The sequence below is a fragment of the Canis lupus genome, chromosome 18 (assembly GCF_011100685.1).
Source record: "Canis lupus familiaris isolate Mischka breed German Shepherd chromosome 18, alternate assembly UU_Cfam_GSD_1.0, whole genome shotgun sequence".
Taxonomy (NCBI): domain Eukaryota; kingdom Metazoa; phylum Chordata; class Mammalia; order Carnivora; family Canidae; genus Canis; species Canis lupus.
In genome coordinates, this window is record NC_049239.1 from 53,289,440 (window position 1) to 53,317,095 (window position 27,656).

At 58.0% G+C, this 27,656-nt stretch overlaps 2 protein-coding genes across 2 annotated transcripts; one reads left to right on the forward strand and one right to left on the reverse strand.

Annotated features, from left to right (window-relative positions):
- Positions 1-208: 208 nt before the first annotated feature.
- Positions 209-9,462, forward strand: BAD (BCL2 associated agonist of cell death). Its single transcript, NM_001031820.1, has 3 exons — positions 209-400; positions 8,583-8,773; positions 9,323-9,462. Exons 1-3 carry the CDS (start codon positions 214-216, stop codon positions 9,446-9,448), a joined length of 504 nt encoding a protein of 167 aa, NP_001026990.1. The 5' UTR covers positions 209-213; the 3' UTR covers positions 9,449-9,462.
- Positions 9,463-11,904: 2,442 nt separating this feature from the next.
- Positions 11,905-27,100, reverse strand: PLCB3 (phospholipase C beta 3). The gene is made up of 31 exons (XM_038564128.1): positions 26,892-27,100; positions 24,360-24,437; positions 24,033-24,101; positions 23,805-23,945; positions 23,473-23,552; positions 23,338-23,391; positions 23,176-23,251; positions 22,991-23,091; positions 22,301-22,467; positions 22,067-22,213; positions 20,947-21,187; positions 20,716-20,800; positions 20,448-20,634; positions 19,423-19,628; positions 18,477-18,573; positions 18,311-18,395; positions 17,893-18,017; positions 17,408-17,562; positions 17,152-17,313; positions 16,385-16,484; positions 16,192-16,296; positions 15,887-15,978; positions 14,457-14,610; positions 14,310-14,345; positions 14,023-14,215; positions 13,416-13,557; positions 13,248-13,324; positions 13,078-13,167; positions 12,925-12,982; positions 12,596-12,682; positions 11,905-12,504 (listed from the first exon to the last, which is right to left on the reverse strand). Exons 1-31 carry the CDS (start codon positions 26,988-26,990, stop codon positions 12,301-12,303), a joined length of 3,693 nt encoding a protein of 1,230 aa, XP_038420056.1. The 5' UTR covers positions 26,991-27,100; the 3' UTR covers positions 11,905-12,300.
- Between the last annotated feature and the right edge of the window lie 556 nt (positions 27,101-27,656).

Genomic DNA, 27,656 nt, shown 5'->3' on the forward strand with positions numbered 1-27,656 from the left:
AACCGCTTCACAGCTCCGGGGCTCCACAAGAGGAGATTTAGGTAGACAGGCTGAGCGACCTGCCCAGCTAGCCTCAGTGGACAAACGGGGGCCCGGGAGGCAGAGTGAACCTGGGGTTCTAAGGTGGGCATCTGCTGCCCTCTCCCTTCACTAGCCACCATTTACCCCAGCTGTGCCCTAACTACCTGCTGTCTTGCCCCCACAGCCCAGAGCATGTTCCAGATCCCAGAGTTTGAGCCCAGTGAGCAGGAAGACTCCAGCCCTGCAAATAGGGGCTTGGGCCCCAGCCCCACAGGGGACCGGCCCCCAAGCCCTGGCAAGCACCAGCAGACGGCCCCAGGCCTCCTAGGGGAAGCTGGTCACCAGCAGGGGCAGCCAGCCAGCCGCAAACACCATGGAGGTAGGTACCTGCCTGGCCACCTTGCCCTGCCCCAACAGCTCCCTGCATCCTAGCTGCATCCCCACTCGCTGGCCTTGAGTAAGTCCCTAACCTCTCTGCACCTCAGTTTCCTCTTCTGTAAACCAGAGCAATTAATCACCACCATTGTAGGGCTGTTGGGATGATTAGTAGAACTATATAGGAAGCAATTATAGGGCCCGTGTGTAGTAAATGCTCAAAGAATGTAGCTGTTAGCATAGGACCAGAACACAAATCACCTAGAGACAACCAGTCAGCCAGAAAGGGGAAATGACTTGCCTAAGGTCACACTTGGTTGGCATTACCTTTGGTAGGAACCAGGGCTGGAAGACTCCAAGGTGCCCTGCCCCCGGCTTTGCACCTTCCCTGAAATTGGACCTTAGCCCCAGGTATGTATTTTCTTGCCCTGTGGCACACACCCATACTGGGACTATCCTTGCCAGTTGCCAGGGGTAAATGACTCCAAGGATAGCCCTTCCAGGAAGCGGGCCTGTCCACATCCACTGAAGGAACCCAGTGCTAAGATGGAAGGATGGGCACAGAGTGTGGTGGCCATTTCTCACCAGTGCCCACCTCCCCAGTGCCCAACACAGGTTTGGGCGCCTGGAACCACCATAGAGGTCTGGTGTGAACAAAACTTGTATCCCTGATCTCCTGAAATCTGAATGACCCCATCCATCCCCACCTTCAGGAATAGGAAGGCTTACCGGGTCTTCCTCCCCAGCCCCCCCCAGCCCCCCCAGCCCCCCCCCCAACTTTGTCAGACTGAACTCCAGATTTTCTTTACCTCCTTTAACATCCAGATCTTTGCACTTGCTGTTTTTCTGCTCACTACAGGTTTCTACCCCCCACCTCCCTGTTCCTCTTCATCCTCCATATCAAGTGCTTAGTTTGTGCCACATGCTGTCCCAGCTGCCAGGGGTACACCAGTGAACAAAAAAGATAAAAGCCCTTGCCCTTGTGGTGCCTACATTCTAGTTAAGTGAGAGAGTGAGAAGAGACAAGCCATAAACAAACAAATGCCATAATGTGTTAGAAGATGACAGGCGTTGGGTGGCAGTGCCAGAAACATTGACTTTCTCTTTGAAATCCAGAGTATTGGGAGCTGGAGGAGACTCTAACGGGTGGTCAGGGTCAGCCTTGGCAGGAAGCAATATTACAGCAAAGCTTGGAAGGGGTGAGGGGTGAGCCCCGTCCATATCATTGGAAAAAGACAGATCCTGGCCTAGGGAAGGGCAAATGCAAAGGCCCTGAGGGGAGGACACGGTCTAGGCCCCTGGGGGGAGGAGAGTTTGGAAGTGGAGGGAGGGATAGATGGGAGGGGGGAGGAGCCCCTGGGCAGGGCCTGGAAGGCCAGTGTCAGGGTGTTGGCTTTCACTCTGAGTGGAAACACATGGGACAGCTTTGAGCAGAGGCAAGGGTGGTCTGATTTGGGGTCAAGAGAATCACCAGGGCCCCAGAGTTAAGACTAGTCTGCAATGGGCAAAAGCAGCCATGGGGCTGCAGGAGAGGCAGCCCCAAGAGTCCCAGTGAGGAAGGATGGTGGCTTGCACCTGGTGGTGGCCGTGGGGTTGGTAAATAGCTGGACTCTGGGTTTATTTTGAAGGTAGAACTGGCAGGATCTGCCAACGAACTGGATGTTGGGGGCAGGGGTGGAAAAGACAGGAGCCAGGGATTGCTGCAAGGAATCTGGCCTGGGCACCTGAAGGACGGAACTATGGCAGAACTGTTTGGGCCAGGGCAGGTGAGAGGTGCCTTTTGGGCAGCCAGATGGAGGTTTCTAGTAGGCATAGGTCCAGGTGGGATTTATACACATGGGAGTTTTCAATCACTGAGGTAATGTTCTCTGAGGCCCGGGGAGCCAGCATAGACAGGCCAGCAACAGAGGAAGAGGCAGCATTGAGGACTGAGAAAGAATTAGCAGGATTGGAGGGAAACCAGGAGCAGGCAGGGCCTGGGCAGCAAGGGGGAATAGTCTGGCTGGAGGGGGACTGGGAGCAGAGCCCTGGAACCACCAAGACGGGGCTGTTGCAGTTTGGGTGGGGAGGTTGAGGGAAGGCTGAGCTCAGTTCAGTGGGGAGGGATGACAGGAAGAGAAGTGGAGGCAGAAAGGAGAGCCCAATCTTGGCAGCTGTGTTCCAGAAAAGGGAGCAGAGAAATGGGCAGCACCTGAAGGCCCAAGGAGGCTCCAGGAAGGGTTGTTTAATTTTTTTTTTTAAAGATTGTATTCATTTATTCATGAGAGACACAGAGAGAGAGGCAGAGACATAGGCAGAGGGAAAAGCAGGGAGCCCGATGTGGAACTGGATCCCGGGACTCAAGGATCACGCCCTGAGCCAAAGGCAGATACTCAACTGCTGAAACAACGAGATGTCCTGAGTTGTTTAATTTTTAATTTTTTTTTTAATTTTAGAAGGGAGAAAGAAAACAGCCCGTCTATAAGCTGATGGGAGTAATCCAGGAGCCAGGAAACTACCCAATGAGGCAGGAGAGAAGGGAGACTAGCTAGAGAGATGTCTTTGAGTAGGGGAGGGGTCTGGTGCCTGGGGAGGGCTAGCTCAGCTAAACGCCGGAAGGTGGACATAGCTGCGTGGTCTTGGGTAGATACTTTATGGGAAGTAGTAGAAGTTTCTCTTGTGGGTGCTTCCGGGTTCTCCAGGAGAGGGTTGAAGGAGAAAGGATCAGGTTTGAAGTAGTCGAGCATCCCCAAACATAGAGCATGTGAAGTGTACTGGGCAATGTCAAGGGTGCAACTGGGTTTTATGGTCTTTCTTTTCTTTCTTTTTTTCTTTTCTTTTCTTTTCTTTTTTTTCTTTCTTTCATTTCACTTTATCTGTTCATGAGAGACAGAGAGAGAGAGGCAGAGGGAAAAGCAGGCTCCTTGGAGGGTGGGACTGGATTCCCCAGACAAACGGGATCATGCCCTGAGCCAAAGGCGGATGCTCCACTGCTGAGCCACCCAGGCATCCCTATGGCCATGAATTTCAGTGGTGGCTGCATGGTTGTGCTTTTCTCCAGCCACACTGGCTACCAGGGGCCTGTGGGGGCCAGCAGGGAGTTAGAGTTTAACCAGAGCTGTGCCTGTCTCAGCCTAGCTGGGAAGAGGTGCCTGCAAGGGAGGGAATGGTTGGTGTGGGGTGTCAGTTTGCTCTGGAACTTCTGGCATCACTAGAGTGGGCTACCAAGGCAGGGAGCCAGCCAGGTAGGGGTGTAAGGCTTGGGATAGAATTACCGAAGGTTCTGTCCCTGCAACTGAGAGTGAGGGCAGGACTAGAGAAGGCAGGGCAAGGAAGGAGAGGTTGGGAAGGGGAAGGACCACTTGGGTCCTGTGAATGAATGAGGATATGTGGTGATGGAGAGAGCAGCAGGGATTGGATGGAAGAAGTTCCTGCACCAGGGGGTGTGTGGCCTGGATAAGGACCGAGGAGGAGGGAGTGAGAATAGTCTGAAGCAGTGATAAGGACACCTCCCCTAGCTCCAGACCCTTCAATGAGGAGGGCTGCAAGGAAAAGAAAGTGCGAAGACAGCACAGGTGTTCTTAAACTTTGTTTTCAATACCTAAAAAGCAAGTGATTTTCCCATAAAAATCAACAAGTGCAAATGGCCTGCCAGAGCCACAAAGCCACTGCCCCCTCCAGACGGGCAGAGTCCTGTCACACTTCATACCCCCTGGCCCCTGGGTCTTGTGGGCCTGGACTGTCAGCATCCCCAGGGCAGAGACTGAGCTACCTTCTGTGCTGTGACAGGCCCTGCACATAGCCCAGTGCCAGGGACAGGCAGGTATGTGGTGAGCTGTGTGTGTGGATGGATGGTAGAGAGGGAAGGAGGAATGCCCAGTAGGTGAGGCCACAGGGTTCAAACACCACACTACCCTCTATTAGCAGTTTGAGCTTGAGCAGGCTAGTTAACTCTGTCTGCGTCAGTTTTCTTATCTGTAAAATGAGAATAGAACTAGTTCTCCCTTCTAGGTTGTAGGGAGGATCTGATCAATTAATATAGGAAAAATGTTGGGATCCCTGGGTGGCACAGTGGTTTGGTGCCTGCCTTTGGCCCAGGGCGCGATCCTGGAGACCCAGGATCGAACCCCACGTCGGGCTCCTGGTGCATGGAGCCTGCTTCTCCCTCTGCCTCTGCCTCTCTCTCTCTCTCTCTGTGTGACTATAAATAAATAAAAATTTAAAAAAAATAAATGTTTAAAAAAAATAGGAAAAATGCTTAGAAACAGTGCCTGGTCCAGAGGAATCTCTCTTCTTACTATTACTGTGATTGTTGCTGTTATTGTTACTATGAGTTGGCCTAGGCGCTGAGCAGAGTTGAGGACTGCCATTCTTTCAGTGGAGGTAGACGTGAATAACCTATGCCCTCCTGATGATGGACAAGTAAAGTATAAGTTAGAACCAGAAGATAAAGGCCTTGAAAGACACACTAAGGAGTTTGGACTTCACCTCCTCGGCAATTGGGAGCCACTGAAGGTTTTAGGAAGGGGACAGACACAGTTGGGTTTAGAGCAGGGGTTGGCAAACCATAGCCACAGCTAAATCCCTATTTTTTTTTCAGCCCATGAGCTAAGAATGGTTTTGACAGGGCAGCCCCGGTGGCTTAGTGGTTAGTGCCGCCATCAGCCCGGGGTGTGATCCTGGAGACCCGGGATCAAGTCCTGCATCGGGCTCCCCACATGGAGACATGGAGCCTGCTTCTCCTTCTGCCTGTGTCTCTGCCTCTCTCTCTGTGGGTCTCTCATGAATAAGTAAAATCTTAAAAAAAAAAAAAAAAAAAAAAAAAAAAGAATGGTTTTAACATTTTTAAAATTTTAGTGGAATATAGCAACACAGTTAATTATATATTGTTTATGGCTTCTTTCAAGCTATGACCAGCAAAGAGTAGGGCACTTTTAAAAGCTCAGTTTACACAAATGATTGTCATTTTGATGATGGCTCGGTTGGCATTGCTAAATCCATGGCTTTGGTGAAAATACCCTACCCTACCCCATTTGATAGGCTCCTGATAGAGTGGGCACTCACCAAAGGCCCAGAGGTGCCTTCCCCCAGACTGCACCCCCAAGGTGGTCCAAGGTGTTGCTGTTGGGAACCTGGGGCATGAGCATTAAGCACACAGACCCTAGAGCCAACCTGGCTGGGTTTGGATCCCAGCTCTGCCACTTACTGGCTGTGTGACATTGGGGAAGGTACTTACCCTCTCTGTGCCTTAGTTTTCTCCTATAAAATGGGGACAGTGAGGAACCTTTCTCATGGGGTGTGATGGAGATGTAATGAATTGATTCAGGTGAAGCACTTTGAACTTGACATGGCAAGTATTCTTCTGCTGGTTCTGATTCCTAGGCAAGGAGGTGGTACCCAGACCAAGTGGCCACCTGCAAGTCACTCATTTTCTGACTCTTGGACCTTGTGTCTGTCAAGTGTGGTGGTTGTGTGCCTTATTAAAAACTAGTAAAGGAGAATAGCTGACATTCCTCGAGCACTTAAGTGGCCAGGAGGGTGTGCCAGCTGCAGGACCTCTGGCAATTCCTAACCTCTAGGTGCCTCCATTTCTTCATCTGTAATATAGGGAGAACTTAGCAGCTACCTCACTGGGAAGCTGGGAGGCTTCGGGATGTAAAAGCGGCAGAACCTGGTGCTCTCCTTGTCTCATCTGTTCTTGGATGTCCTGGGAGATAGGAACTGCCCCCATTTCATAGAGGAAGATACCGAGGCCCCAAAAGGTTGGGAGAGGGCCCAAGGTGGGGCACCTGGGGGTCTCAGTCAGTTGAGGGTCTACCTTCAGTTCAGGTCATGATCCCAGGATCCTGCTTTTAGTATATGTGCTGCCGAAGTGAGCACGATCCCAGGGTCCTGGGATAGAGCCCCACATCGGGCTCCTTGCTCAGCAGGGAGTCTGCTTCCCTCTCTCCCTCTGCTCTTCTCAGTCACCTCCATGCTCCCCTCTCTCTTAAATAATTTTTTTAAAATCCTAAAAAAAAAAAAAAAAAAAGAGGAAGAAAATGGCCCAAGGTCACAGAAATCTGGTTGAGGTGGGACCCTTGCGTCTGCCCACACCCTCACCCTCCATAGAATTGGAAAGTGCTCTGTAGATGGGCCTGTTCTTATCAGGGGTCTTTCTATTCCTGACTCTCAGGCAGTATTCCCAATCCTGATTTCTGAGTTAGCTGCCTGTTCTCCACTTCCACCTCACTTCTCAAAGGCTGTATGGTGTTCCTTCCTGACATCAGGCCTGGACTTGGGTGAAGCTCAGAACAGCCAGGAGCTCTGACCACTCTCTTAATCTAGACCTTTCTGAATCGAGTACTCTCTTCACATCTTAGCTTTCTTTTTTCTTTTTTTATTTCTTTTTTTTTATTTTTATTTATTTATGATAGTCACACATGGTGGGAGAGAGAGAGAGAGAGAGAGAGAGGCAGAGACATAGGCAGAGGGAGAAGCAGGCTCCATGCACCGGGAGCCCGACGTGGGATTCGATCCCGGGTCTCCAGGATCGCGCCCTGGGCCAAAGGCAGGCGCCAAACCGCTGCACCACCCAGGGATCCCCACATTTTAGCTTTCTTAGCCACGGATCTTTCTTAGCCCCTGAAAGTGACCTGTAGGGCTTTGTGTAAGGTCCTTTGGGAGAGAATGAGACACTTGTCCCCTGGCCTCAGAGCCTGGCCTAAATCCAACTTCCTCCAAAATGCCTTCCCTGACAGATGGGCTTTGCCAGGGACCCCCAGCATGTTGCCGTGTGTTTGTTCCATGCTGTCAGTCTGTCTGTCTTTTTTAAGATTGTATTTATTGTATTCATGAGCGTTACACAGAGAGAGAGAGGCAGAGACACAGGCAGAGGGAGAAGTAGGCTCCCTGCAAGGAACCTGATGTAGGACTCGATCCTGGGACTCCGGGATCACACCCTGAACCAAAGGCAGGTGCTCAGCTGCTGAGCCCATGCTGTGTTTCACGCTGTTATGTAGCTCTGGGTTCTTGCTCCTGGGAGTGGTTCTAGGTCTTTGTTGGTCTGGATTTGGGGGTGGGATTGGCAGGAGTGGAAGGATGGCACACAGTACAGAGGTCAGAACACAGGAGAGGTGACTGTGAATGACAACTTATCATGTACTTTCAACTCTCAGAGCACTTTCACATACTTCATGTGACCTCTACACAGCCACTGGTAGTAGGGGATAGGTCTCTCCCCACACAGAGGTGAGCACACTGGTTCAGAGTTGAAGGGTGGTAGCTCAATGGCTAATTACTGGACTCGGGAGTCCAAGAAACTTCTAGGGAGTTCCAGCCTGAGAGCTTCACATTGTGTGACCTTGGACAAGTCTCATTTCTCTAAGTCTCTGTCTTATCGTCTATAAAATGGAAGCAATATTAGTACTCCTTAAGATGGTTAGGAGCATAATGAGGTAATTCCGAGGGCTGGCACATAGTAAGTGCTCCATAATCATTACCTTAAAAAGTCAACAGACAGGGGCACCTGGGTGACTTAAAGTGTCACCTTTGGCTCTGATCATGTTCCCAGGGTCCTGGGATAGGGCCACATTGGGTTCTCTGCTTAACAGGGAGCCTGCTTCTCGCTCTCCCTGTTGCTCCCCCTGCTTGTGTTCTCTGTCAAATAAGTAAATAAAATATTAAGGGAAAAAAAAATTAATAGACCCTTCCAGACTCAATCTCCAAAGTGGGTGTTCTGGGAGGTACAGACATGCTGCAGACAGGTGCTTGTTCTCCAGGGACCCAAGGTCTCCCTAGGCCACAACAGTGAAATAGATGGGCCCCCCGCAGATCACTTGCCCAGCTAAGAGTTCAGCCCTGCCTGGGGCCAGAGACCTCATCCAGGGAGTGCCCCGGGGCCCTGTGGTGTTGCACTGATAATTATACTACTTATGGCCTTATTTTGTGGCAGGCACAGAGGCAGGTCATTTGATACTCTAAGGGCCTGGCCCACTGTTGGGGCTCAATTAAGATTTGTGGGATTACTGAGAAGTTAATTCGAATCTTCACAAAAGCCCCAGGAGCTTCCCTCGCTTTACATATGAAGGAACTGAACTGGGGCTCCAGGTACCCCTGAAGGTACTGTGCACACAGAGCCATCAGCGAGAGGGAGCTGCCCGGAAGGCTTTGGCAAGGCTGGGGGCGCAAAGGAGTAGAGACTCATGTCGCCCCCGTCCCCCGTGCAGGCGCTGGGGCTGAGACCCGGAGTCGCCACAGCTCGTTCCCCGCGGGGACCGACGAGGATGAAGGAATGGAGGAAGAAGAGCTCAGCCCTTTCCGGGGGCGCTCGAGCTCAGCGCCCCCCAACCTCTGCGCGGCACGGCGCTACGGCCGCGAGCTCCGCAGGATGAGCGACGAGTTCCAGGGCTCCTTCAAGGTGAGCGCCGGCCCCCAAAGCATGTCGGGAACTGTAGTTCCGGGGCCGCTCCTCTCCGTCGGCCCTGACCCTGAGTCCCAGGGCCTGCCGGTATCTGTAGTCCACACCGTGCGTCAGAACGTTAAAGGTCCCGAGTTCCCCAGATCCTCGCGGCGCGGAGCGCGCTGGCATTTGTGCTCCCGGGCAGTCCCTTTCAGATATCCGGGTTCTTTGGCTTCAACAACTTCAGAATTCCTCAGTTCTTGGACTGCCGTCCCGGCTTCCAGAGGCTGGGTCTCGGGCTCTTCCGGGGTCCTGGCGTTCTCTCCCCGCGCCCCTGGCACAGTGTGTCTGGGACCTAATCAGTCCCGTTCCTAAGGGCCCAAATGATCCTTCGAGGCTCCTCAAGTGGACAGGAGGCCCCTCGGTGCAGGGCATGCTGGGAGCTACGGTCTTTAGGTCGGCCGGCCGGCGTCTCACTTAGCGGCGGGGTCCCGGAGGAGGAGGGCTCCGACTCGCGCTGCCAGAACAAGCTAACTCATTTAACCCTTTCCTCCTCCCACCCCGAAGGGACTTCCTCGCCCGAAGAGCGCGGGGACAGCGACGCAGATGCGACAAAGCCCCAGCTGGACGCGCGTCATCCAGTCCTGGTGGGATCGGAACTTGGGGAGAGGAGGCTCCGCCCCGTCCCAGTGACCCGTCCCGCGTCCCGAAACTCTCCCCTTCTCTCGGCGCCGCCGGCGGCCATCTTGGGTGTGGGCGGAAGTCTTTCCCGCAGGCTTGATGTAAGAAAGAGGTTCAGTTCTTTCCTTCTCGAAGGAGGCGATCTGACCCAAAGCCGATCCCCTTCCGGTGTGCACCAGGAGCACGGAGGGGTTTGGCCCCGTCGGAAGTTTTGAAGTTTACGCGCCCTTGGCGGCCGGAAGTGGCCCCGTGCCCCCGCCCCGGCCCCCGCCCGGGCTGCCCCGAGCGTCTGCGCCAAGTTGCGGGGCAGGAAAACCCTAACTTCTCCAGAGCCCTTTCCTCCGCGGCGTCGCTGCGGGCTGTCACTCGCTACGAAATGTGCTAATAAAGCCCGCGTTTGTGCCGCCGAGGCTCCTCTCTCTGTCGCCTGGGGCCTCGCAACCCTGAGAGCGTCCTCGCTTTACACGTGAGGGAAACCGAGGCTCCTCCTGAGCGGCTTCTCCTGGAACCGAGCCCGGGGAGGGGTCGGGGCGGCGAGCAGAGTGGCTGCTCGGCCTCCGGAAAGGGAAAGCGGCGCGGCGCGGGGCCGCGGGGCCCCAGGGCCTTATCTCATGTGGTAATTGGGACCTGCAGGCCGGCCGGCCGGAATTCCGCGCTCGGCAAACCGTGCCGCGGCCCCCCAGGGAGGGTCAGTTGTTCCTATTTGGGTCACTCCTTCCAAACAGCTACTGTGTGGCCGGCCTGGGGCCAGCTCTATTCAGGGAGCTGGCAGGACTTGCAGGGGGCGGGGCGGGGGGGGGAGGCTGGGCCCTGGGCTGGGACTGGACGGTCACTAGGGAACTGAGAAGCTTCACCAGGACCTGGGAGCAGAGCTGGGAGCAGAGCTGAATCCCAGAAACATTTATTGGAGCCCCCTATAGACCAGCCGGCGCCCTGCACTGGGTGTACAGAGACGAATTCCACGCAGCTCCGCTGGCCGCTGTCTGGAGCTTCCTGGGGGGGGGGAGCCCGCCCCTCGGAGTGGAGTTTCCGCCAGCTGAGGGCTGTAACAAGGACTGAGAACCGGGAGAGGGCGGCTCCCTCGGGCAGGGGAAAGGGAAAGTCAGGGAGGGCTTCAGGGAGGAGGTGAGTTAACACTGGGACTTGGAGAGAGGGGGGAAGGAGCGGAGGCCAGGATTATGAGGGGGCTAGAATGTCATACCTGGGAGTTTGGAGTTTAGCCTGGCCTGTAAGGACCCAGGGACTGATCTGGGCTGTTTCTGTAGGTAGAGGTAAGCCACACCAGGAATATAGGTCTTAGCCAAGGGGCCTGGCCACGGAATCGAATCGGAATCGAGTAGGCCCCTCTGGGGACAGGACCAGGCCTGACCACAGAAACAGGCAGGGCCTAGGCACTGGTATTAACCCCCAGGGAGCAGGGCAAAGAGGAGAGGCCCCCAGCCCTGGGAAGGACCTGCTCTGGAAGCCCTTTCTCGGTCATATCCCCACCCTGTTTGCCTGAGGCTATAACAAAAACAAAGAACACTCGATTGGCAGGAGATAAGCCCAGATAAGAGGCTGCCTTCCTCTGGAGGAGGGAGGCAGTCAGCCTGGGAAGCGCCAGGAAGCTGGGAGAGGCCTTGAAGAAATGCCAGCCTGGCCCTGCCTCAGAACCTAGCCGCACCGCGTCCGCATCCTCGCTGTGGGGTCTCTGCCACTCGCTGTCCGGCAGCAGGAGGGAGAAGCATGGAGCAGGTGCTCCCTTGCTGGCCGAAGACAGTCTGTCATAGAGGGTCCAGGCCCGCCCTGCCTCCAGGTCAGGACATCTTGACTTAGCTGTGGCCCCGCACACGTGACTTCTGCTCTGGGCCTCAGTTTCCTCATCTGTAAAACAGGCATAACATCTCCCTCATAGGGATGAGGGGGGATTCTGGTTCTCCCAGACCCTGTGAGCGTCTGTGACTGTCAGCTTCCCTTCTCACCCATTCCCCACCTATTGTATCACCAAGAGCCCGGGTCCCCTGATGTTGGGCAGGTTCTGAGTTGACCAGGTCCATCCCTGATTAGAGTCAACTGCCTGTGAGGGGCCCAGGGCAGCCTCAGCGGAAGATGTTGGGTTCTTGGGTCATATCAGGCGACAGGAAGGGGGGGCAGGGAAGGCTTCCTGAAGCAGAGGCCTGAGCCTCTGAAGGGAGAACAAGAAGAGCCCAGGAGGGAGAAAAGTAATGGAAGCAGGGTATGTGGCAAGAAGGATGAGCCATGGTTGGAGGGCATAAAGGCAGGAAAGCCTAGGGGAGGCCACAGGGACTCTGATGGCATGTCATTGGGAAGATCTGCAGGATGCAGGCAAGGAGGTCTCAAGGACCTCAACCCCACAGTGCCCACCAGCCCATTTTATAGATGAGAAAACCAAAGCCCCAGGAGGGTGGCGAGCCGGGTCCAGGTCCCCCACAGAACTGCTGCCCCCCGCCAACCACACTGCACACAGGTTCCCTGAAATCCACTTTTATTCATATAAAAAAAATTTCCAAAGGATAGAGAAAGCATGTGACCCCCACCCTACTTCCCAGAGCTCAAAATCTCTGCCAGTGTTCCCTGGGGAAGTGAGGGAGAGAGCTCCCACTCTGGGGCAGGGGTCTCATGGGGGCAAAAGCCTTGTGGCCCACAGTGGCCCAGTGCCTTCCTCAGGACCAAAGACAGGAAGGAGGGCCTGGGGACTCCTGGCCCCAGGAAGGTGAAGGGAGGGAGTTAGTGTGGGGTGCTTGCCCCAGTTTAAAAAAATAAAATTTCTAAAGATAAAAAGTTAAAAAAAAAAAAAAAGCATTAGTGTCTTAGCTTCCTGCCCTCCCAGCACCCATCCTGTGGCCACCTCTTGCTCAGCCAGTTCAGAGCTTCGTATTCTCCTCTTGGCTCTCTGAGTCAGCGCCAGACAGGTGCCCGCTGCTCCCAGGTGCGTGACCGTTGCTGGCACAGGCCACCAGGTGCCTGTCCCCCAGCCCCTCCGGTGTCTCGCCCAGCAGGCTCTGGCGGATCTCCTGGGGCAGCCTTGCCCGATGTTCCTGACACTCCTGGGCCAGCTGGGCCAGCAGCTTAGGGAGGAGGAGGAGGAGGAGTAGGACAAGCGAGACTGTGCCACCCAGCACCCTGCCCACCTGTTGCCTGCCTCACCCATGGCCTCACCTTGGGCTCCTCTTCAGCCAGCTGCTGTAGGACCTGCTGCTGCCCAGCCACCAGGCGTTCCTGCCGCTGCTTCTGGGCCTCCTCCAGCTGCAGGGGGGGCAGGGGCGGGGTCGAGGACTGGGCTCAGCCAAGGGGGCGTAAGCAAGTCAGGCAGGTGTAGGCTCCCAGGGCTGTGGGGCCAGGGTTCTGAAATGACCCTTATGGCTAAAGGTCTAGAAGCCCCTCTAGGGGAACATAGCAAGAGGCCAGGCACCGAGGAGACAAGTTTCTAATGACTGAAGGAAGAGAGGGGTGGGCGAGGGCTAGGGTGGCATCTGAGCCTCACTCACCCGACGGATGGAGTTGACCGACTCAGTGATGTGCCGACGGTTAATCTCTGTCAGTTCCCTGCAGTGAGCAGAGGGGGCTCAGTACCTGCTCCCCCCTCCGCCCCACCCTGCGGCTCCTGGCCCCCCAGCAGCTCCTGGCCCCAGGGCCCTTACGCCTCCTTCTTATGTTTCTCCCTAGTCTTGGCCTCTGAGATACTGTTGTGGCGCTTCCTGTCTAAAATCTTCTGCAATTCCTTCTTCTCCCTGGAAGAGCCCGTAGGGGCAGAGAGAGGGTCAGTGGCAGATCTGGGGGCTCTCCTCTCCTCCCAGCACCAGGCAGTCACCTCTCATTTATCTCCTTCAGCTTCTTGAACTGAGTTGTGTGAGCATCCAGGACAACTTCCCTGAGCCGCTGCTGAGCCTGTGGACACAGGTGGCCAGCAGGTGACACAGGCTGATGCCCGGTCTGTCCCAGAGGCAGGCTCTCCCTTGCTGCCACATGTCCGCCTCACCTGTCTCAGGTGCTCCAGCCTCCGCTCGGCCTCTGTGTCCACCTGAGCCTCCCGTAGCTCCAACAGACTCTGCACCTGTCTCTTCTGGAACTCCTGATACCGCTTTACCTCTTCTCCCTCTTCCTTCTCGTTCTCCCCGCCTCTGTAGGAAGAACCCCTCTGGGTGATCCTCAGGTCATCACATGGACCTGGGCCAGGAGGGCAATGATGGACAGGGCATATCCCAATAGGCAGTGGTAGATACCAGCTTGGCGGGGCGGGGGTAGGGGGCAATGCCAGGGGGTGGGCAGGGTCTTTTATGCCAACGAGGCCCATTAAGTCCATGCAAATGCTGGGAGCCTGCATGGGCAAGGTTCTCCGGAAATACACGCTCTCAGCGGGACTTTGAAAGAGGCCTGGCTCCCAGGAAGAGAGGATGGGATCCAGTGTGGGAAGACTCCTTGATCCTCCTCACACCAAACCTTGACTCTCTGGGGGTCAAGGAGCAGCTCCCTTGGCCATCCCGCCATGCTCCCAGTCCCCTGGTGGATCACCCCCTCACTGTGCACGAACCCTCATATTCACACCAGCGCACACTGCCCCACCTGCAGGCAGGTGTGACACTCACAGGACACCTGGCCGATGCCGGCACCTGCTCTCCGCCCGGGCCTGAGCCAGGCCCTCAAGCAGCCGGCGGGTGAGGGCGACGGCCTTCCGCTGGTGCTTCTTATGTAGCTCCCGCAGCTCTCGTTCTTGCCGGTTCTGGAGCTTCACCAGCGCCTTATGGCCTCGGAGCTCCTCCAGCGGGATTGGGGCCACCTCTGTGAGCAATGGGGCAAAGGTGAGCGGGGCTGGGGCAGGCACAGGCCTGGGGGGGGGCTGCCCCACTCCCTGCAAAACAGCCCTGCCCCACACCTGAGAGGAGGCTGGCGATGAGGTCATCCCGCTGCCCTGGGGAGGAAAGCGGAGGCAGGACTGTGAGGGGCCCAGGGAGAGTAGAATATGGTGGCAATCCCCCCACCCTGCACCCCCATCACCCCCCAGACCTGGGCTGCCCCTTACCTGGGCTGCTGAGGGAGGGGCTGGTAGGGGCTGTGGCAGGGCCTGGGGGCCGGCGCGGGGGTGTGTCCAGGGGGCTAGGTGTAGGGTTTGGGGTCAGCTGGGACCCCGGCTGCTGAGACGGAGTCTCCTGGCATGTCTCTGGGCTGGCCTGAGCCTGAGAAAGCAGAAGGCTCTTTCAAAAATGCTGTTCTAACCTCCCGGGGCTCCCCAGTGCCCCTGGTTGGCTTCCCTTGGCCCGTTTGGCCTGGGCTCCTTGTCTATGATATTGGGCTGTTGGAACAACTTCAAGAGAAATAAGAGGACTAAAATAAGCATTTCTAAACTCCTTTTCCATGTGGGGTGTGGGAAAGGTAATAGGAGACTGTGTCTCTAGGATGCCACGCCCCGTTGCATGTGCTCAGGAACTTCTAGATTGTTCAGGAAAGCCTTGGCCCCACCCCAAATTTCCTCCCCTCTCGGAGTCCCCTCCGCCCTTGCCCACAGCTGCTCATCTTCCTTGTTGCTTGGCTCCTGATTAAATCATCGAAGGAAGTGACCGCAGAGTGGGCACCAGCCTCTCCTGCTAACAGCTCCATGCAGCCTCTCTCTCTCTGCCTGTCACAGGCCCCATGGGACCAGGTCTGGATGTGCAGGCAAGCCTCTGCTCCTGACCCCTCCCCACAGAAGCCACTACCCATCTCATGGCTCCCAGGACCCCATGTTTTAAAAGCTTCTTTGGCTTCTAACTGCTCTGGTGAGGCAGCCGAACCCTGCGTTTCAGCTTTGACCCTGACCCTGTTGCAGCTGGGGAAGTGCCAGCCTCGGTCTGTCCCAAAAGGCTCTCACATGCAGAACGGGTAGTTTCCACCTCCTTAAAATGTGGACAGTAACCCAAGGCTGCTGAGCCCACTGAGTCAGAATCAGAGAGGCCAGAAGCCCCACACCAGCGGAAGGGCCGGTGCTGGAGGCAGAGCTCAGGGCTGGAGGCCCTCCGGTAGAGAGCCTCGGTGTTCCCACCTCTACACTGGGGTGGCAGGACCAGACTCAGGTGGTGCAGGGGATTATGTGAGTTAAGTGGGTGAAAAGAGCCAGGCGGAGACCTGGCATTCAGAATTCACTTGGCTTTATTATCTGGTCTGGATGACAGAAGCCAGAAAGAGGAACCAACCCCCAGGTAGAGGGTGTGAGTAAATGCATCAAGTCGGCATCTATAGTAAGGCAGTGAACAGCCCTCCTCGGTGAGAGGAGCCAGACCACCAGCCAGGCCTGGAATGGGACAGTGCAGGGGCAAGGAGAAAGCTGCAGGGTGCTCCACCAGGCCCCGGCCCAGAGATCAGCCCTCACTGCCCTCCACCAACTTGCCCACCACACCACACCCCTTCCCGGAAGTCCCTAGGGTCCAGGTCAGCCTGAGCCTGTTGCCTCCCCATTCCTGACCTGCCCTGGCTCACCTCACTCTCCCCAATGAGGGCGGCCAACTGCTTGGCCCTCTGGTCCATCAGGCTGACATGCTTGATGGGGTTGATCAGGGCCTCTGCGTAGTCTAGATGGGGGCAGAAGGCAAGGGTTTCAGAGACACAACCCCCAAGGCCATACCTTCCCCATTGTTCTGGTTTCATGGCGAGACCACAGAACCTGCCCTCTGGTCTGTTTACCACCCTCCATCGGGGCCATCTGGCTGAACCACTGCCAGACCCTGTTTGCACCCCTGTCCCCTACCCCGCCTGGCCTGCGTCCCCCTGCTCCCCCAGCTCACCCTGGTGGTCATCAGGAATATAGTCGGAGGCTTCAGTGTAGATGAGCAGGGCTGGCAGGCAAAGTGGCTGGTTGGCCTCGTTCCGCAGACAGATGTAGTGGTACCCTGTGAGGACCAGAGAGCAAGGTGGCTGAGCCCGGCTAGGTCCTCCCACACACTGCCCCTGTGCTTGCCAGAGCCCAGACGGCCTCACCTGAGCGGATGGCAGAGACGGGCAGAATCCGATGCCCCACAAACTTGCCGCCTTCCTCAAAGGCCGCGATGCGCAGCGAAGCCAGCGTGGGTAGCACCACCTGAGGGCCCAGACTGGTGCTGAGCTATGCAGCTGACCCACAGCCACTGTGTCCACTGAGCCACAAATGACCACAGCTGCTAAGGCCAACACTCCAGTGGACCCTCAGACAAGGTGACCTCATGACTGCCCATCAGTCAATATTGCTGCTGAGCCGGTGGCAGACCCACACCTCCACGGCCTGGCCAAATGGATGGTGAGCAGCGGAGAAAACAGGCAGACCCCTGCAGGCACCACTATGCTGGGACAGGCCTGGTCACTGCCAAGTTAGAAACTGTACTGTGAGCCAGGGTCTGCGCCTGAGGCCACAGCCACCCCAGCGGGGTCCAGTCCTTTGGGGAGGCAGGGAAGAGCTGGTGGGTGCTTTCGGCTGTGATCCCAGTCAAGTCCTTCCTGCCTGGAAGGCAGGGCGGGCTGCACCCCCCTCCTCACTGGGGGGCTGCAGGCCCTCCTGCTGTCTCACTCTCTCATTCTCTTCTGCAAGCCTGCAGAGGGCAAGGAGCCTGAGCCTGACCCTGGCACATGCAGGGCCTACATGGGCTTGACAGACCCAGGCTTGAGGTCCCCCGGCCCCCCTGCCTTCCAACCCGCGAGCACTACCATTGCGCCTGCTTCCTCCTCCCCCGACCGAGAGAGCCTGGCAGGGCAGGTGCAGGCGCCAAGCTCACCTTGGGGAAGTCAAAAGGTTCCTCATCCCACACAGGGTTGAATGAGTTCCCTTGAGAGGTCCGAGTACGGTACTTGCGCCGCGTGTCAACGGGGAGGCCAAACATGTCCACCTCCACATAGATGCCCACCTTCCTGTCGGACAGGAACTGCCCCGAGATCACCTGGTGGGGGCGGGCAGGGCAGGAGCAGGAGGGTAAGGTGACTGCCACGTGTCCCACTCCTAGGACAGCCTGCCAGAGCCCCCCGTGGCCCTACCTTGACCCGCAAGGCATTGGCCACAATGCCATCCACAATGACTTCGGTGAAAGGATCGAAGGACTTGTCTGGCCGCCGCATAAACTCAGGTTTGAGCAGATAGCCACTGCGCCCATTGTACTCGAACACGCCTGCGTTGAGCTGCATTGCCACATCTGGGGGGGGGGGGGGGGGATACCGGGAAGGCAAAGGGCCAGAAAAGCCAATAAGGTGAGGAGTCAGAAGGATGGTTCAGTGCAGAGGGAAGACCAGGGAGCATTGGGTCAGATCAGATGGGCTCAGCAGTCCAGACTCGGGAAAGATCAGACAGGGAAAAGGTCTGGGGTCAGCCAAGGCCAGGAGTGGAGGTTTGCCAAAGTCCTGGTTGGGTGGAGATCTGGGATTAGATACAGAGGTCCCTTTGGACAACGTTAGCAGGATCACAGAGCAGAGGAGTCAGGGAGGCTGGAGGAGTCCAGGGAGTTGAGGCAGGTCAGTGCTCTCACCCAGGGTCTGGAAGTTGAGTGCAACAAGCTGGCAGCCCACGTTCCAAAAGAGCTGGGGCATGTAGTTGGATGAGTCCACGCGGGTACCCTTAGGGTAGATGCGGCTGAGCTGCTGTTTATTGTATCTGAGGTTGGCAGTCAGGGGCCATGCCATTTACCGGTCCCCGCCTCCCGGGCAGCACTCCAGGCCCATCCTCGGTTCCTGTCAACCCACTTCCCGGCCTTTGCTCAAGATGCCCTTCTGGCCCCCGCCTCTTGACCGGGGCCCTGTGCGGTTTCCTAGGCTAACCCCAAACCCAGACCAGAGTGCTGGAGCGTCAGGACCCTGTACAGGTGGCATAAGTGGGCTCAGAACATCTGAGCCAGTCTCTGAGCACCCCCACCCTGGTCTGCCAGCCCTGGCAATGTGGAAAGATACTCCACAAACTCCATGGGGCTCTTGGTCAGTTGCTCCATGGCCTTGGTTTCGACGAAGGATGACATCTCAAAGCATTTGTTCCTTTCTGCAGGGTGAGGAACAGGACGGAGTCAGGTCTGGAAAAGCTGGGCTGGCTCCTATTCCCACCATCTCCTTCCCCACTCACTTCGAGCAGCCTCAAAGGACTTGAACTTGACAGGCTCAATGTAGTTGACGAGTGTTGACATTTCCTCAGTGGCATTGACCTCACTGCTGGCAGTGCCCTGTGGCCCCCAAACAAAGGGTCAGCGGGGCCATGAAAGTAACATCCGCCAAACATCAGCTGGAAGTTCCCTCACTTGCCCCCTCACTCAGGAAGGAGGTGCTGACCCTCTGCCTACCTCTGCAATCACACTGCCCAGTGGCCCACAGTCCTGGCCCCATCTGCCCCAAGGACTTCCCTCTGGGGCCTTGCCCTGGACCCCACCTTCCTCTTTTGCCTCCTGCCTCCCTGATCCCTGGAAGCTAGAACTCCTCACCCAACCCCAGGGACTCAACTATTCCCAGGCAGATGAGCCATTATCTCCAAATACTACGTTGCCATCTCCTCTCCGGGGGCCCACCAGGAGCCTCGAACTCCACACCTGCCATGCTGAGCTTGGCCACCCCTGCCCACGCCCTTCCTCACGCTGGGCCCTCCTAAATTTGACCTCACATTTCTGTCACCTCCACTCCTCAGAACTCAACACTCCTTTGCCTGATACTGCCCCTTCAGGTACCTTCCAGTCCTGCCACAGGGCCTTTGCACATGGGGTCCCTCTTGCTCAGGTCCAATCGCCCAACCTCCCTGCCCAGGTCGGTCTCCCCCTCTTCCCTCCAATTCCACATCCTAATTCACCCCTCCCCAGTCCAGTCACAAGCGTAAGTTCACTTGCTCCCATGCCTGTTTACCTAAGACCCCTTCTCCCCCCCGTGTGTGTACACACACCCTACAGACTCCAGAAGAGCAGGGATAACACTGAATGTGACGAGACCCAGCACACAGCACTGTGCCTGGCACTCAGTATGTGCTCAGCAAATGCTGGGGTAATGAGTACGTGCTCCCTCTGCCTCTTCCCGCCTTTGGGGCTAACCTCATCTGAGGTTGGCTTTTTAGGATCTGCCTGTTCCTCCTCTTCCTCCTCTTCTTCCTCATCCTCACGGTCAGCAGATCCAAGAGTGTTGGGGCCCCGTGGGAGCCCATCCTCGCCTAGAGACTTCTGAGGCTCCAGGCTAGGCTTCTCCAGGCCCACCTCTTCCCCATTGCTCAGGCCTGGGCAGCTCTCAGAGCTGGGGGACCCTGCAGAGGAGAGCGCCACAGGGGGTCAGGACAAACACAAACACTCAGGGAGTCAGGAGGGATCGTGGCCAGTGTGCACAGAGGCGACTCGGCGCGGGAGGTCAAGGAGTAATCTCAGGACAGTGTGGCTGGGGGAGAGAACAGAGGTCAGGAGTTGGATGGGATTAAAGCCAGGAGTATGGGGGTCATGGCTCAAGGGTCAAGGCCCAGAGTTCTAGCCATTAGAGAGGTAGGCAGGGTGGCTCAGAAGGGCGAGAAGCCAGGGCCTGGGGTACAATGGCCTTGGCAGTGGGAGGTAAAAGATGACACGGGGTTCCAAGTTAGGCATCCATCAGAGCCACAGCCAATGAGGAGGCTTCATGAAGTGAGAGGTCAGGGGTCAGATGTATGGAGGACTTCAATGAAGTGAGAGGTCAGAGAGTTAACTAAAATTATAATCCAATGGGTAGATAGACTCAGTGGAGGTCACAGGACAAGGGTCAGAGGTCTGAGGGTCACAACCAAAGCATGAGGATGTATGTGGTTCACTGAAGTCAGAGGTTAGAATTCAGTTATAATCTGGTGGAGAGGGCTTTGTGAGGGGTGGGAGGCTGAGGTCGAGGGATCAGGAATTGGAGAGAACCAAATCCAGTTGGGGGGTAGTTCAGTGAGGTCAGTGCCAGGGTCAGGGGTCAGAGGTCCCATCCTCAGCTGAGGGGCTTGGTGAGGAGGGAGCGTCAGGTTGGGAGCAGAAGGAGGGTCACCAGGGAGGTAGGGCCCTGTGAGGGGAGAGTTCAGGGTCAGGATCAGGGCTGAAGGCTGGGCAGGGAGGGGCCATACCAAGCTGAGGTGAGGAGGGGTCAGTGGTGGCAGAGCTCTCGCTCAGGGCCGAGTTGCTCTGCTCCAGCGGCCGCTTGCGCACAGAGCTGTTGGGGACACCAGTGCTGGGCTGGTGTCGCTTCTTGTTCTTCACCAGGATGCGGCCCATCAGGTCCTGGGGGCTGGGCAGGGGGACACCTGGGGCCAGCTGTGGGCACGGACAGGTGAGCACCTGCTGGGTGCCCTCACCACCGCCCCCATGCCCTGCCACAGCTCCAAGCCCTCATACCGGGTACTTGTCCAGTGGGTCGATGAGCAGCGCGTCCCCAAAGATGGAACGGCAGTACTCGGCCATCTTGGCCTGCTGCTTCGCTCTGTGGGGCCAAGATCAAAGGTCAGAGGTCCCTGGGGGTGAAGCCAATGTCCCCAGGGTAGATCAAAGGCCTTCAGGGTCAGAGGTCACAGGAACGGTCCAACACTTCCCTTTGGCCCGATCGCACAGGTTCAGGGGCCCACTCACGAGTCCACGTGATTCTCGAAGGAGAGGATGACTGGATAGGGTGAGGTCTTGAAGGCGGTTTCTGCAATGGCCTCGAGCACGTCTCTCAGCGGCACCTCAGTGGTCATGGTGAAGCCGTGGGTGATGAAGGGCTCCTCCTCCGGCGGCCGCCCTTTCCACACATCCAGCTCCACACAGCGGCAGCCCCACAGCAGCGCCTGCCGGTACATCTCCACCGACGAGGTCCCAGCCAGCTGCCCCGCTAGCGGCGAGGCTCTGTCACCACAGCTGCCTGGCCAGCCCGGCTCCTCACCCTCCTCCCCAGGCCTGTGCCCAACCAGCCATGCTGGAGATGCACAGGCCCCCGTGGCAGCCCAGCCCGGCCCTGGCATGCTGCCAGGCCAGCGCTTGATTGCTCCTTAATTCACTGTGGAACCAGCGCTGTCTCTCCTGAGATCCCCCAGGGCAGGGCCCATGTCCTGCCCCCCAGCCCCTGGCCCCCATCCAAACTGGGCAGAGTCAGCATCCAGCAGTGCTGGCTGACTGGTTCCTCCTCCAGGACTCACCCTCTGACAGATAAACACCTGCCCCTCCTGCCCCCCCAGCTATAGCCTCCATCACCTCTGGCCCAGGGATGGCGGGCCCCTGCCTGCCTCCCATCCAATCTCGGCAGAGCTCCTGGCTGTCATTCTTCCCAAAACTGACCATGTCTCACCACCCCCCTGATTAACACCCTCCAAAAAGTCTTTCCCATCCACTTAGGATAAATCCAAATCCCTTCAGCACCCTGGTCTAGCCCTGCCTCCTTCTCTCACTCCCTCTCTCACCTCTACCTGCCCCAGCACCCACCCTGCCTCCGGCCTCCTTCCAGCTGAAGACCACCAAGGAGTCTTGTGTTCCTTCATCATAGGCCAGCCAGCGAAGGCCTCAGCCCTTCCCCAGGGAAGCCTTCCAGACCACCCAGGATATGCGCCCATGCAGAGAAGCCCTGCTCCCCCTGCCAGCCCCGTCGGTGCGGGATGCCTGTTCCCCACCTGCATCCCTCTCACTGGCCACCCCAAAAGGAGGGAGGCCATGGAAAGGGTGGAGGACAGAGGTCACAGAGGCCACTGCCCCAGCTGCCCAAGGGTGGCTCACTCACCTGTGAGATAGGTGTTGTGTGAGGAGTTGATGAAATAGGCACTGAGTGGCTGGGTCATGTCAGCGCTCAGATCCAGGGCCTCCAGGGGCAGGATCCCATTCTCTTCACCTCCCAGGTAGCGGCTGAAGCCCTCCATGGACATCTGATCTGGGGGACGGGTGAGGTCAGCAGGCTCAGCTAGGGCTCCTGCTGCCACTCCCGCAGCTCCAACTGGCTCCATCCACACTGGCTCACCTCGCTCCAGGAACTGCTGGTTGGGCTCATACTTCTCAATGAGCAGCCGAGCCTGGGAGGGCCGCAGGGGTGGGTACAGCACTTCGTTGAGCCTCGGGTCCCGTTGCTTCTGGTTGATGAAGTCCATGAGCTGCTCCAGCGTCAGGTATGGCTTGCCCTTAGCACCTCTAGAAGGGGTATGAAGCTGAGCGAGGCTGCAGCCTCAACAGCCCCTGCTTACCCTGGCAGCGGGAGTCAGAAGGTCTGGGCCAGGCTCTAGCACCTGCTGATTGGGACTTGAGCGAATGGCTGCCCACTCTGGGCCTGTTTTCCCATCCTCTCTCCTAACCACTCTCCTAAGGTGCTGGCATTGCTATTAACAAGGGCTTTGGAAGCCACCAAGTGTTTGGCCTGCTATGCCTGCTTCCAGACCCTAGACCCAACCTCAGCTCCAGGGGTCACTTGCTATATGAGCTTAGGCAAGTATCACAGTCCATTGAAGCTGCTCAGTCCCCCACCCGTGCATAGGCTGATGAAAGTAACCCCAGCAAAGGCCCAGCACAGAGCAGTTCCCAGCATAGACCCAACCCCAACCCCAGCCCCAGCACACTGGGACCCTCAATAGTTCTGCTTCCCCTCACTGTGCTAGAAGGAATGCCAGTAGAGGCCAGAGAGCACCAGGCGCTCGGAGGTGGGCCCAGCCCCACTCACATCTCTAGCAGGATCTTGTCAATGTCCGGCCGCAGACACAACTTATTCAGGAACCGCTCAAAGATTTCCAAGGAAAACTCATCGGGCCGGATGGATTCACTCTGGGGGTCAGACATGTCGGGTGAGAACCCAGGGGCAGCCAGCCCCAAAAGACCAGATACCCTATGTTGCCCCTGCCTCCTCACCCGGTTGAAATTGAGGCCACAGGATTCTAGTGCGGTCTCCACTCGCTTTTTATCTGCTGAAAACATCTTCAGGATACTGAGCAAGTGAGAGGGGTCAGAGTCATGGGGGTGAAGGTCACCAAGGTGGGAGCAGGAGAAGGTGCTGAAGGAAAGAATACTCACTTCTTAACCGGGATCCGTCCATCCTGGTTCACCTGCAGCTTCAGCTTGGTGTATCTGGGGAGGCAGGCAGAAGGGTCACATGCTGGGCATGGCCACCTGAACCCCCAATACCCCGTAGGCAGGCCGAGGACTCACGCTTTCCGCAGGAAGGTATTCCTGGAGGCGTTCTGAGCCAGGATGTTCATAGCCAGCTTGAACAGCTCCTCGGCCCAGACCTGAGGGGTCACGAGACTGGGTGAGGGTGGGGGTGGGGGGTGAATGGGGAACAGAGAGGTTGGCCCAGCCCCAGCCCCAGCCCACACTCAGAATCGGGTATGATCCACAGTGAGTGCTTAAATTCTGCTTTGTCAGAGGATGGTTAGAAATAGGGGCAGAGAACAGCCTGGTGCACAACAGACGCTAAGTGATGGCTGACTCGGCAAGTGAGGTGGTGGCTCCCTAGGCCCAACCCTTGGGCCCTAGCTCACCTTGGCTGTGTCATCCTGCACAGCCATGAAGTTCAAGAATGTTGTATTCACCGGGTCTGGCCCGGCCACCACCGTCATCAACTTCTCCTCTAGTCGGGTATCAGGGCCCCCAAAGCCCAGCACCTCCCGGATCTTGGGGTCCTGAGTAGTTGAAAGCCAAGGGTAAAGAGAGGTGTCTCCATCCCTCAAGCCCTCACAGCCATCCTCAGCTCAGGCCCCATTGCTCACCTTTGGCAGGCGGGAGTAACGACCTGTTCGCGTGTCCCTGATGGAACTAATGTCCAGTGTGTCCACCTCCTGGGGAAACCAGACACCAGGGTAGGTCTGAGAGGCTATGAGGCAAGAGCCAGGCAAGGCCCCCAAGATCTCCACCCAGGGTCCCCCCACCTCCTGTAGCCCCAGCCTCAGCCCCCACCCTTAGCACTTCCTGTCCAGGGAGTCATGGGAGAGGTCAGCCAGCAGCTGGGCCCCACCCTCCTGGGCGGGTAGGAGGGGTTTGGGGGTCTGGGCCAGGGCCCCTAGACTTGAGCAAGCTGTACCAGTGCCCACCCTCACCATGTTGGGTCCAGTCCAGTATAGAAAGAAGCCATTGGAATCCACACGCAGGGTTACCAGGTTCCGACTGGAGGTCTCCTGGGGACGGGACGGGAAGGCAGGGATGAGTGAGGCCTGTAGCCTAGGCTTGGGCCCTGGACTCCCCTCAGGCCCTCCACCCCAGTGTTTCTGCTAGTGAATGAAGATGAAGCCTCATACAGCCCACAGGTCCCTTATGGAAGGTTCCCTACAGTCCTTGGGATAAAGCTCACGCAACTGTCCCTGGAGTGACATCTGGGATCCCAGGGCCCCTCCCAGTCTCACCTGTCTGACCCTAGGGCTCCATCACTCGGACCACTATCTTTCCCCTCCTCTAGCTTTTACATTGTTGTTCCTTTGCTGGGATAGCCTTTCTCTCCTTCCTTCTCAAACCCATGAAATCTGACCCACCTCCTTGGGGAGGCCTCCCCAGCCCCCAGTCCTGGGTTCAATTTCCTCAGAGGGTTTGGCAGCTCCCTGGTGGTCAGAGCACTCTGAAGCCCCCTCGAGAATATTTACAGGATGAAAGCAGAGGGTTCAGAAGTCTGACTTCTACAGCTTTTGGGTTCCTCAGAGCAGCCCTTACGCCTGTCTCAAAGCCCATGACCCCCAATCCTGCACCCCACTGGAGCTTCAGTCCTGCAGCTCACGTCTTACACAATACAGACTGAATCTCCCCAGAAGGGGACTCTCTCTGCCCTTGGGCCTGGATGGTGAATTCTGTCTTCCCTCAAACAGCCCTATGGCTGGCAGGAGGGCAGGGAAGGGTAGGCCACCCCCATTTTGAGGCGGATTCTGGTCGCTGGCAGGCTCCCAGGGCCACCCGTGTGACTCAGGACCAGCGGATGGGGGGGCAGAGTGGGGCGGTCCTCAGGGCCAAGTGGCCCTCTAGGAGCTAACGATCTCACGATGAAGTAGGTGCTACTATTGTTCCCATTTAACAGATGAGGAGCCTGAGCTCAGGCAGGTTAGGTGGCTGGCTTAAGGTCAAGATGAGGCGCTAGGATTTGCTCGCAGGCGGTATGGCTCCAGAGTCCGGAAGCCTGGGAAGGAAGGCAGCGGGACCCCGGCGAGGTTCCCAGTTCCTGGCCTTAGCTGCAACCCCACTGTGGGGACTGGGATTAGTCTCCACTCTCCAGACTCAGTTTCCTTTTCTGGAGAATTGGGGTTTGCACCAGCCCCACCCATCTCTTTTTTTACAAAGGCCAGGAGGCCTTGGAACTTTGGGGGTGCCTGCGCCTTCTGGCCTCATGGTGCCGACACCCATCCTCAGCCCCTCTGGAATTCCCAGTCCTGCCCCGCAGCTTGGCTCGAGAGGGGGGAGTTCTATGGGTACTGACCCCAGGACCCTCCCCTGCCCCTCCCTGGGTATCTGGCCTTCAAAACCAGCCCAGGCCCCCTGCTCTTCAGCCCTAAGTCTCAGTCAGCAACCCCCACCCCACCCCCAGGGCCCTCTCCCAGTTTCCACTTCCTTATTTGGGTTTATCACTCTGGAAAGAAAAGGAGAAACTTTTCCCTGCACGCAGGCCTGGGGAGAAGGGTCTCCCCGGTCTCTGGAGCTCCCAGGCACCCCTCTAAGGCACACCTGCTGCCTCAGGCCACGCCCCCAGCCCCTCCCCCCGGCTCCCACGCCTACCCGCCCCACCCAGCCGGAAAGGAACCCAGAGTCTTCCAGGCCTCCGGCCTGACTGGGAAGGAGCAGCGGGGAACCTCAGGCAGGCCGGGTGGAGGCCCTCCTGGGGAAGGAGGGGCCCAGGGGGCAGAGGAGGGGACTGTGTAAAGACGAGGGTGGGGTGCGGGACGGGACGGGGAGCCGCAGGTGGAGGCCGCGGCATCTGGGAAGCCCCAGGGGCAGGGCAGGTAGAAAGGGGGGGCAAGGATTTATTGGGGTTCAAAGTCCCTGATGCTAAGAAATGGAGAACAAAGTTCTCCAGGGGTGGAGGAACTTGTGGGGGCCAAGACTCCTCCACTAGGGGGTCACTTGGTGCTCCCTCCCGAACAGAGAGCTGGGATGGGCTCCTGAAGCAGGGCAAAGGGGTGCAGCAAGAAGAGGGTGAAGAAGTGATGAATGGAGCACAATGTTCGGGCTAGGGCACGAGGAAGAACCGGGGAGCGCTGAGCCCGGCTGGGGTCCAGGATCCCTCAGGCACAGTCCAGTGCCAGGCAGCGGTCTGGGGACCAGGCCAGGGTTGGGGGGAACCAGAACTAGACCGTCAGGCAGGGAGGGGTGGGAAGGACGTGTGAAAAGGGGGTGGGGGGCCGGGATCCACCGGGGTTCGAAGTCTCCGGGCCACAGAGCAGAAAGCCCAGTTTTCCAGAGCTGAAAGGACGGGCGTGGGGGACAAAGTCTTCATCACGGGCACGCTGGGGACTCAAGTTTCCGGAGCACAGCCGGGGTGGCTTCGGGGCGGGGGGGCGCCGTGGCCGGGCCTGGCTCGGTGAGGGTCCCCGGCGTCTGAGCTCGAGCGAGGGAGTCCCAGGAACTGGGTGGAAGCGGGGGCTCCCCGCGCTTACCTCGTCCCATTTGATGAACTTGCTCCCGCGCCGCAGGGTCTCCACCACGGTGGGCGGCTCCAGCTGCAGCGCGTGGACGCCGGGCCTGGCGCCCGCCATGGCCGGCCGGGGGCGAGTCGGGGACCCTCGGAGCCCCGACGAGGACCGACGGCGCCGCCGCTCCCTCCGCGCGCTCCCGCGCGGCCCGCTCCGGCCCCGCGGCGTCAGCGCCCGCCCAGTCTGTCCGGGACGCACCGGAGAAGCGGCGGGGCCCGGGCGGGGCGGGGCGGGGGCGGGGCAGCTGCGGCCCCGCCCCTCCCACCCGCGTCGGCCCGCCCGCCCCGCGGCGGCGGCTCCCCCTGGCGGCCGGGGCGGCGACTGCAGCCAGAAAGGGGAGGGGGCGGGCAGAGCCTCTCCGGACTCGCCTGGGGATGGAGGCGAGAGCTTAGGGCCAGGGTGCTTGTTAGGGGTGCAGCCAGAGGGACTGGCGTAGCGGGCGCTGCTGAAGACTGGGAGGGCGCCAGGCCGCTTCGCTTTCGGAGGCGCGCGGGCGAGGGGACCACGGGAGGGCGGGGCAGGGGCCGGGGCGCAGAGCTTGACCCCTTCCACACTCCAGCAGCACCCAGATGGGTGCTGGAAAAGCCACTCCCACCCCACCCCCCTCTGCCCTCACTTCGCCTCATGCCCTCCTGCAGCAGCTCCGTCCCCCCCTCCCTGGGAGCACTTAACTGGCTAATGGGCCTCCTGCCGGCAGGCGCCCCTCCCCCGTCCCTAGCCGGGAGGAGC

Excerpts from the sequence above, each read along its gene's own strand:
- PLCB3 (XM_038564128.1), bottom strand. The coding sequence starts at position 26,990 with ATGGCGGGCGCCAGGCCCGGCGTCCACGCGCTGCAGCTGGAGCCGCCC. Across the intron at positions 16,297-16,384 it reads CGTCTCTGCCATCCGCTCAG|GGTACCACTACATCTGTCTG; the intron begins GTGAGGCCGTCT and ends TGGTCCTCACAG. Across the intron at positions 12,983-13,077 it reads GAGAAACATAAGAAGGAGGC|GGAACTGACAGAGATTAACC; the intron begins GTAAGGGCCCTG and ends TGCTCACTGCAG.
- BAD (NM_001031820.1), top strand. The coding sequence starts at position 214 with ATGTTCCAGATCCCAGAGTTTGAGCCCAGTGAGCAGGAAGACTCCAGC. Across the intron at positions 401-8,582 it reads CAGCCGCAAACACCATGGAG|GCGCTGGGGCTGAGACCCGG; the intron begins GTAGGTACCTGC and ends TCCCCCGTGCAG. Across the intron at positions 8,774-9,322 it reads AGTTCCAGGGCTCCTTCAAG|GGACTTCCTCGCCCGAAGAG; the intron begins GTGAGCGCCGGC and ends CCCACCCCGAAG.